A 9,857-nucleotide genomic window follows, 5' to 3' on the forward strand; every position below is an offset into this window, starting at 1 on the left:
CCGACCGAGGTGCGGGCCGAGCTGAGCCGGGCCATCGGGCTACTCGGCCCATGAACAATGCGATGCACGGGAAAATCTAAAAGATTTAAAAATTGTAATTTTCATTTAATGTTGATTTATAAAAAATAATTATTATTAATTGAATATGAACAAATATTTTTAATAAGTTTAGTTTTATTAATAATTTGTAGTAATTTTAATAAATTTTATTCTTTAAATGAAATTTTGATTAATTTTAAATAAATAAAAAAATTACAAAAGATAACATTTTTATTTATTCCAGTAATAATTAACAATTATATAGGAATGACAACGGGGTGGGTTCAGGGTAGGGCACCTCATCCCTTTCCCTGCCCCATAGTCAAGACTAGGGGTGTCCACGGTTTGGTTAACCGAACCATGGCCCCTTTTTGTAAACCGAACCGGTGGCACTGGTTTTTCATTTTGCCAAATCGAAGCTGAACCAGTACCACCGATTAACCGGTCCGCCGGTTTCGGTTTTTGACTGGTTCGGTTCTTCGGTTCTTTGGCTTTTCGATTTTTTATATTTATAATATATATTATATTAATATATGTATAATATTATATTATAAATAATAAATGATATATAATATATTATAAATATTTTAAAAATATATAATATATTTGTAAATAGATCATTATAACTATAATATAAGTATATATTTATATATAATGAATATATACTTATATAAAATACATAGAAAATATGTGACGTATATTAAAAATATAAATAAAATATACCTATAAATATATATACCGGTCGGTTCGATTAACCGTCGGTTTTTTTATAGGTTAACCGAAAACCGAACCGGTCCTTCGGTTTTTCAAAAATTCTGAACCGACTGGTTCGGTTAACCACATTTTGCAGTTCGGTTTTCTCAGTTCGATTCGGTTTTTCATGGACATCCCTAGTCAAGACACTCTACCCCATCCCCGCCCCATCCCCAGTGTCACGCGGGTTTAGGGCAAGGTAATCACTCCTCAATGTCGGGTGAGTTTAGGGGCAAGGCACCACTCCTCATCAAGGATGGAGAATCCTCGAATTTCCCTACCCCGTCCCCAGTATTGGGCGAGTTCAAATAGAGGTGTCAATTGGGTCGTGGTAGGTAAAGTCGGTCGGCACGACATGACCCACATGTGGCCCGCACAAAGTGTGAGTTGTGTCGTGTTGGTCCATGAGGCATCCCGAGCCGTGCCTCCCTCCTTTAGGATAATTTGGGGGGTCGGTTTGGCACGGCCCACAGCCCAAGTTCACATGGGCATGTGTCGTGCCATGGGTCGGGCTAGTCCATGGGTCGGGCCTTGGGCCAGGCCATGCCGAACACCAAGCCAAGCTCAAAGAAAGGCACACACTCCCCGTCCAAGGTTTTTAAAATTGGACTAGATAGGGAACCATTATGGGGTCGAACGACCCAATTGTTCGATCCGAATAGATGACCCACTCCTGCTCTGATAAAAAAATAAAAAATTACAAAAACAAAAAAGGCCAAAAACTATTGTCTGGGTTGACAGTTCGACAACCTAGGACTGCGGTTTGCTAACCAAATAAATAGTTTTTGGACTACAAGCGATTTTGAGGTGAAACGGTGTTTGGTTCCCAATTTTTCCAGTCTAACCATCTGGTTTGATTCGGTTTTGAAAACAATGCCCTCGTCAACCCAATATTCAATTTGATGATAGAAATGATTAAAATGATATATTGAGTATCAACCACATGGTAAATTTATAAAAGAACACTAAATTGTCTTTAATATTCAAAAATGTAATTTTTGAAAATTTATTGTACTTGTGTAATTTTGAAAATTTATTCAAATTTATTTAAATTTTTATTAAATAATTTATTTTATTTTTAATGATTTACTTACAGAATTATACTAATTTATCTTAACAATTTGTGTAATTATTTGTTCAAATTATAGTTTTCCATTTCCCATAGTAATTTATCTTTAATAATTTGCAATATTTTCCAATGGTTTTCCAGAATCTATCGAATGTAATAAAATTTCCTAAAACTTTCAAAATATTCTAATAATTTTCAATAATTATTTAATGTATTTTAAATAAACTTTTAAATACTTTATATCTTTTAATTTCAAAAATGTTATTTTACAAAAATATAGTTTTATGAAAATTTTTAAAAAAATTTATTACATTTGTGTAATTACGAGAATTTATTGATTTTTTTTTAATTTGTTATTAAATATATATTTTTATTTGATAATTTATTGATAAAATTACACTAATTTATCTTTTATTATTCAATATAAATTAATTAATAATTTCATTTTCTACCATTCTTCCTTTTCGATTTTCGGATAGATGCCAATCCACGCACCACAATGGGGCGGAGCCCTTCCCATCCATGATTGTTAAACCGGCGACTGTTGTGGTTTTTGCTGGGATGTTCCTCGACCTTATCGACCGATGACCGGGCAGACCGAACCGATCACCAATCGTATCGTCATCGAACTCTGCCCGTAGTTCTACGGTTAGAGATCTGTCTGGAAACAGATTACGTGGGAACACCTAACCCTCTCTATCTCCATTATAGCCTTCTCTACTCTTCCCTCATCTTCTTCGAAGTCGAAAACCAGAACCAACCATTAGCGCTGAAGCATCCATCCCTTCTTTATCTTCCTCAGCTTCTTGCGTTAGGGTTAGGTTAGGGTTTATTAGTTCTTCTTTCAGAGCTTGATTTCTCTCTTAAACCTAAACCTAACTTCTTTGTTCGAATTCAATCTCTCTCTTTCTCTCTTTGCCAAAACCCTATTATAAATACCAAGTTAGACTATTTTGAGGAATCCTTGTCGACAATGGCGTCTGCGGCTCAAATTCACATTCTCGGTGGTTCTGCGTTTCCATCCCCTTCGACAAAGTCCGGTATTGGGAATGGAAGGTCTTCAAGAACTGTTTTCTTCGGACAGAGATTAAATGGCAGCGGCGCTTCGTTTGGGATTCCACGGTCGGCTCTCCTGAAACTTAAGAGAAATAGCAGGAGAGAATATGCAGTTGGTCCTGTTCGGGTTGTAAACGAGAAGGTTGTCGGTATTGACCTTGGGACGACGAACTCAGCAGTGGCGGCGATGGAAGGTGGGAAGCCGACAATTGTTACTAATGCTGAGGGTCAAAGAACGACGCCTTCGGTCGTTGCGTACACGAAGAACGGAGACCGACTTGTAGGGCAGATTGCGAAGAGGCAGGCAGTTGTGAATCCGGAGAACACCTTCTTCTCTGTGAAGAGGTTTATTGGAAGGAAGATGTCTGAGGTAGATGAGGAATCGAAGCAGGTTTCGTATCGAGTGGTGAGAGATGAGAACGGTAATGTCAAGCTTGAGTGCCCAGCCATCGGCAAACAGTTTGCTGCCGAGGAGATTTCGGCGCAGGTATCTCCCCTCTCACCTCTTCTCTTTCCTGTTACAGTAGCACTCTATTCCGCGCTATTCTTTCTGAATTCTGACCACTCTGTATATCTAATTCTTTTCCGTGTTTGAACTGCATTTATTATACTTCACACCTTATTTTTGCGTGCGTTTTCAATATATCTTTGGTTGTAGCATTATTTTGGAATTTTTTTCTTTCTCGCATTTTATTGACTTTAGTTACAAGAAAAATGATTTTTAGCTGTAGTTTTAAAAGTCCTAAAACTGCCGCTAAAAAACTTTACCGGCAATTAGCAAACTGCCGCTATAAATGATCACTAGCTGCTAAATGGTACGACCGAATGCCGCTATAAGTTTATAGTGGCAGCCACAATTTTTTCTAGTGACAGTCCCCCGCTATAAGTTTATTTTTTTACACCTACTAAAACATGGAATTTGTTATAAATAACCTATAATTTAATTGTAACTGGCTACAAATCTCAATTATTAAATAAACTTGTAATTTTATTCATCCAAATTAAAATTCAATACAAAATAACTTGTTTTGACAACCTTTGGAACTTTAATCATACAAGAAAGGAAAAAAAAAGAAAATTTATTCTGATTAGTCCATGTGCATAGTACACTACAGTCTTTGAACTCTCTTTCTTTTCTTGTCTTCTCACGTACATAGTAGTAGGTAGACAAAACCCTTGAGCTCTGGATGGTTTCTCAAAAAGCTAACAGAATCCTTTCCTTTGAAATATTCAACTCGGGTCTCCTGTAAAATAGCCCATCTAGATTCTAAATCCTTATGGTCCCTCACCTTATCAGCAAACAACTGAAACACGTCCTTTTTGGCACCTTACTTCTGCAACCTAGCAGAAATGGGTCACCATCCTTGTGTAGCTCTTTTTCTGGTATGAACTATCTAATTATAACATAAACAGTGAAAGACCCATTAACTACCTGCCAGCTATTTTAAGGCCTTGAATCCCAATCAATCTTGCATTCCAACATGAAAATTCCTCACCTAAAAGTAGGAGCCTAAACTAGTAGAGATGAGTTGAGATTTGCACATCTTGGCCTCTGGCCTCTGGCTCAATAACTGATAGTAGAACTTAGCTCAGTTCAGCTCATTCAAGTCAATACTTTGATACTAGGCGAAAATTATGGATTAGAAATATACAATCCCAAATGCAACATGAAAATGTTAACCTTAGCCTCAGGGTTTTTCTCTTTGAGAAATTTCTCTGCCCTTGTTATTGTACCCCCAGTCCCTATTCCAAAAACAAAGACATCAACCTTCCCAGTTGTGCCCTTCCAGATCTCAGGTCCAGTGCCCTTAGCTAGCTAATATGGTCCCACTTCAATGAAGGTAAAGAAAACTTGATTTTTGAGAGATACATGTAAAAGAATTAACTCCAAACCAGATTAACCACAGAAAGTTGACAATCATTGCCATGAAATGTGGTCAGGTTAGTCTGATCATGATTTGGCAGTGACAAAATTAGAAGCCTTGGTGCATCTCCCCACAATTCTGTAACGATCCCCTGCTACTCGCAACTACTGGACAAAAGGAATTAAAAGGAAAGGTTAAACAATTGTTTCTTTCTTATTTTGTAAAAGTCGAATGATCAAAACTACAATCCATTAACAAATTACAGATTTCTTATTCTTCAATAAATATTATGAGATCATAATCAGTTTCAACCGAGAGAGAGAGAGAGAGAGAGAGAGAGAGGCTTCTTGCTTAGGATGTGTGGATGATACTGTAACTAAGGATAAAAAGTTGAAGCTTTCATGTTAAGCATGTTTTTGAGGACGTCTTAAATGTAATAATTTATACATTTGAGGAAGTCTTGCTTAGCTTGTCCTAAAATCCGAGCAGCTACTTGTGGCTGGATCTCTTGTTGTACTGAGTTATTTTCTGATTCAACAAAATTCTTACTTTACCATTCAAGAAAAAAGTATACATTTATATTTTGTTGCCGGATGAGAAATTGAGAAAATGTTTCTGCAATAGTTTTCTGATCATTTTGCTCAAGAATGCGTTTAGCTTGTTTTGTTATTTTACATATCTGTAATAATTAGGAAGAAATTTGTTCTCCATCACTTCTCATCTGGACTGCTGAAAGTATTGCCTCAGTGTTTGTGTTGTAATCTTTCTTTTTGTGGTGAAAGTTTTCTTGGAGTTGCTGGTACCATCAACTGTTATCATACTTAAAAACTTACATGATTATCTACTTCTTCGTTTGCAGCATTTACTTGAGGTCCTTAGCACTGTTGCACATGTTTGTCATTTTCTCTCGGCTAAAAGAACTTAGCCTCTTTTTTTTCATCTGCAGGTATTAAGGAAACTTGTGGATGATGCATCCAAGTTTTTGAATGATAAAGTTACTAAGGCTGTAGTTACAGTACCTGCTTACTTCAATGATTCACAAAGGACAGCAACAAAAGATGCTGGTCGGATTGCTGGCTTAGAAGTTCTTCGTATCATCAATGAACCCACTGCTGCTTCACTGGCATATGGGTTTGAAAAGAAGAACAATGAAACCATTCTAGTATTTGACCTTGGAGGTGGAACATTTGATGTATCAGGTATTAAGACTATTCCAAAACACTCCATTTCCAATTTCTTTGTCATTTTAGTACGTAAAATTCGAGATTTTCTTTATATACACCCAGGTTTCAATTTATCTATAACCTTCCGCCTATGGAATGGTAGTTAAATTGAACCTTTTCTTTGACTTGGTAATGTGACATTAAAAATATTATACTGCTGTAACTATAATGTATATTTTTGCCATAAGTATCCCCATCTGACCTATGTTGGATACTCGTATCTTGAGACTCCATCAAATGCTTGTTCTGCAATTTCATGAAGTACCTGTAACCTCTGAATGTGGTAGGGAAAGACAAGTTAAGCTTTTCCGATCTTGACAAAGATAAAAAGGATCATATACCTTTATCTTTTTAATGTATTATTTACTCATTAAATCCTTATCTGTCCCTTGTCAGTTACTCAGATTCTGATACTTAGAAAACCTTTATGCTACAGTTCTGGAAATCACACCATTAGCATGTAATATGTATGACTGATTGATCATAAATGTATAACTTTTTCTTAATTGCAGTTCTCGAAGTTGGAGATGGAGTGTTTGAGGTGTTGTCTACATCAGGAGATACACATTTGGGTGGAGATGACTTTGACAAGGTTGAGCTTATGTTATTTTTATTATTCAAATTGCAACCAATGTGGTTGTGTTTGATTTCTGATCTATTGGTTACTGAACCTGTCTGCTGTTGGTAAACACAAACAGAGAATTGTTGATTGGCTTGCTGAGAACTTCAAGAGAGATGAAGGCATAGATCTTCTGAAGGACAAACAGGCTCTTCAGCGTCTTACTGAGACAGCTGAGAAAGCCAAGATGGAACTTTCATCTTTGACTCAGACAAATCTAAGGTGTGAAATGCATTCAGACAAATCAATGTCTATTTACACATGTTATGTGTAACTGTGAAATTCGTTTTTGCCTTTTCCAGTTTACCTTTCATTACTGCAACTGCCGATGGTCCGAAACATATTGAGACCACCCTTACAAGGGCCAAGTTTGAGGAGTTGTGTTCAGACCTGCTTGATAGGTATGCACTTCACCATTTACCAAATATTAATTATTATATGTCGGATTCTTTGGATAGATTGTGTTTTAGTTGGCCCTTACTGTGAATTAGTTTTGAGTTGCTGGTGTTTTTAGTTCCACGGTCTTCAGAATTGGGACTATTAAGTTGCATTTGGCTTGCTTTCAGAGGATCAATTCCAATGATTTTTGTGACTCTAAGAATCCCTTTTAAGTTTGGATTTATGAAAATTATTGGAACTAATTCTTTTTATCTTATTATGCTTCCCATGATAATGATATTCTTACTTTAAAATTACTATTCCTTGCTGCTATTGGTGTCAAAGCAGCTAATTTCTGAGAAATATTGCAGGCTTCGAACCCCAGTAGAAAATGCATTGAGAGATGCAAAGCTTTCATTCAAAGATCTGGATGAGGTGATACTTGTTGGTGGATCAACACGTATACCCGCTGTACAGGAACTTGTAAAGAAAATGACAGGAAAAGATCCCAATGTTACTGTAAATCCTGATGAAGTTGTTGCTCTTGGGGCAGCAGTTCAGGTCAGCTCGTTTTACTTTCTGATCTGTTCTAGTTTATCATCCCGTGAGGAGATTGACATGCTGTAGCTCCATTCCTGTTTCTAAAAGTGTTGTGAAGTTGCAAAGTTAATAAGAATGTTGGCATTCGATAGGTATTGGGTTTGATTCTTTTATTTAATTATTTTAATCAAACTGCAACTCCTTAATTTTTCAGGCTGGCGTGCTGGCTGGAGATGTAAGTGATATTGTTCTCTTGGATGTGACACCATTATCTCTGGGTCTGGAGACACTGGGTGGTGTGATGACAAAGATAATCCCGAGGAACACAACATTGCCAACCTCCAAATCAGAGGTGTTTTCAACAGCTGCAGATGGGCAGACCAGTGTTGAGATCAATGTTCTTCAGGGTGAGAGAGAATTTGTAAGGGATAACAAATCTCTTGGTAGCTTCCGCCTGGATGGTATTCCTCCAGCACCCCGTGGTGTTCCCCAGATTGAGGTGAAGTTTGACATTGATGCCAATGGTATCCTTTCTGTCACGGCCATTGACAAGGGCACAGGGAAGAAGCAGGACATCACCATCACTGGTGCTAGCACCTTGCCCTCTGATGAGGTATGACTTAGAAACTACTTGGACCTAAATTGCTTTAGTTGAGTTTCAGTGGCCACAAGTCACAAGGCAGTAATGTCCAAATTCTATTGGATTCAAGAGCTCATGCTCATTTCAGTGCAGTAGTTTTTCGGTAGGAAAAATGCATATTGATGAGAAGTTGCTTGTTTTGAACTAGAGTTTCTAGTTTATTGTATAATTTCTCCATCTGCGCAGCAGTAACTTTTGCATTGGGGGTAAGGAGAAGTAACTGATCTCCGTGCCCCAATGATAGCTGGGTGCCCATTCACATGCAAGAGGTTGGGCTGATGGCCCAAAATTTGATGCAACCAGATGTTCTTTAGCTATGTCCAGGCTTTCCCTTATTTCTATTCCTGCATGTGTCTATGGGGATGTATCCTTTTTGGAAGTTGGTTTCACATGTTATAGCTTGTATTTAGATGGCTTCACCACTGTTAGGACTAGTTTAAGCATGCCACCAATACATGCCTGCTATGTTCTGATGTTTTATTGCTAAAAACTTGCAGGTGGAAAGAATGGTGAAGGAAGCAGAGAGGTTTGCTAAGGAGGACAAGGAGAAGAGGGATGCCATAGACACAAAGAACCAGGCAGATTCAGTTGTATACCAGACAGAGAAGCAACTGAAGGAACTTGGAGACAAGGTTCCTGCTGCTGTGAAGGAGAAGGTAGAAAGCAAGCTTGGAGAACTGAAGGAAGCAATCTCTGGTGGGTCAACCCAGGCGATTAAAGATGCTATGGCTGCGCTCAACCAAGAAGTAATGCAGCTTGGGCAGTCCCTATACAACCAACCTGGGTCACCTGGTGCTGGGCCTGCACCTGGTGGGGAGGCCGGGCCTTCTTCAGGATCAGCTGGCAAGACACCTGATGGTGATGTGATTGATGCGGATTTCACTGATAGCAGTTAGATAATGAGAAGAAGAGGTTGATAATTCATAATTGATGGTCGCACTTTAGCACGCTATGGGTTTTTGTTCTTTCCCATTAGGGTGTATATATGATTTTGAAAGTATGGATTGATATCGGGATGATTTCCTTTTTGTGTATTTATTTACGACTCCCCGATTTTGGAAAAGAGGTGAAGGGTTGGATAGAAAGAATTAGTGGTGTTCATTGTTCAGCTACGAGAAATTAGACCCCATTACTTTTGGACTTCCATCATTTATCAGTTGCATGGAGTCGTGCCCGAGTGTTGCCTGATTTTTACACCTCTGGGTTGATCATCTAATTTTTATAACCAAAATAGTTGTGCCATGTCGCATGTGTAACCACTGTAACTGTCTTAGAGTCTGTTTTGTAACAGCCTAATGGTTGGTGAGGTAGTTCCATTACCTAATAATCAAACAACTTTTAAGTTCCATCTACTAATCAGATTCCTGGTGGATGTATTGTCTTCGAGAAAGTATGAGTGAACCACCTTTCAAAGTTCAAAATCGTTCAGTTTGAATTGGACTTTTGTTGACAGACCAAGTTCCCGTTTGGGAAAGCCAAAGGCCGATGACGGTGTACATGGCCAGCTTTTTAAACTGCATTTGATCCATATAGCCCAAATATGCTGTCAGTCATTTGAATTGAAGGGCTGTTGAACCAGATTCAGTGTTGGTTAATAATGTGTTTTCTTCGAAGAGCATAAGGTGATAATCAATGATGTAAAGATTGTTTACAAAGTAAAACAAATGTATTCGCA

At 37.9% G+C, this 9,857-nt stretch overlaps 1 protein-coding gene across 1 annotated transcript; it reads left to right on the forward strand.

Annotated features, from left to right (window-relative positions):
- Nucleotides 1-2,314: 2,314 nt before the first annotated feature.
- On the forward strand, nucleotides 2,315-9,331 carry LOC104586953 (stromal 70 kDa heat shock-related protein, chloroplastic). Its single transcript, XM_088899103.1, has 8 exons — nucleotides 2,315-3,404; nucleotides 5,729-5,981; nucleotides 6,518-6,597; nucleotides 6,704-6,846; nucleotides 6,927-7,025; nucleotides 7,374-7,563; nucleotides 7,757-8,155; nucleotides 8,680-9,331. The coding sequence occupies exons 1-8, from the start codon at nucleotides 2,835-2,837 to the stop codon at nucleotides 9,076-9,078; spliced, it is 2,133 nt and encodes a 710-aa protein (XP_088755229.1). The 5' UTR covers nucleotides 2,315-2,834; the 3' UTR covers nucleotides 9,079-9,331.
- The last annotated feature ends 526 nt before the right edge of the window (nucleotides 9,332-9,857 follow it).

Source organism: Nelumbo nucifera, chromosome 2, assembly GCF_055504915.1.
Source record: "Nelumbo nucifera cultivar China Antique chromosome 2, China Antique-T2T, whole genome shotgun sequence".
NCBI classification, from domain to species: domain Eukaryota; kingdom Viridiplantae; phylum Streptophyta; class Magnoliopsida; order Proteales; family Nelumbonaceae; genus Nelumbo; species Nelumbo nucifera.

What these genes read in the sequence shown, in the direction of transcription:
- LOC104586953 (XM_088899103.1), top strand. Translation starts at nt 2,835, where the DNA reads ATGGCGTCTGCGGCTCAAATTCACATTCTCGGTGGTTCTGCGTTTCCA. An exon ending in TGGAACATTTGATGTATCAG is followed by an intron (nt 5,982 to 6,517) that starts GTATTAAGACTA and finishes TCTTAATTGCAG; the next exon opens with TTCTCGAAGTTGGAGATGGA. An exon ending in CTCTTGGGGCAGCAGTTCAG is followed by an intron (nt 7,564 to 7,756) that starts GTCAGCTCGTTT and finishes TTAATTTTTCAG; the next exon opens with GCTGGCGTGCTGGCTGGAGA.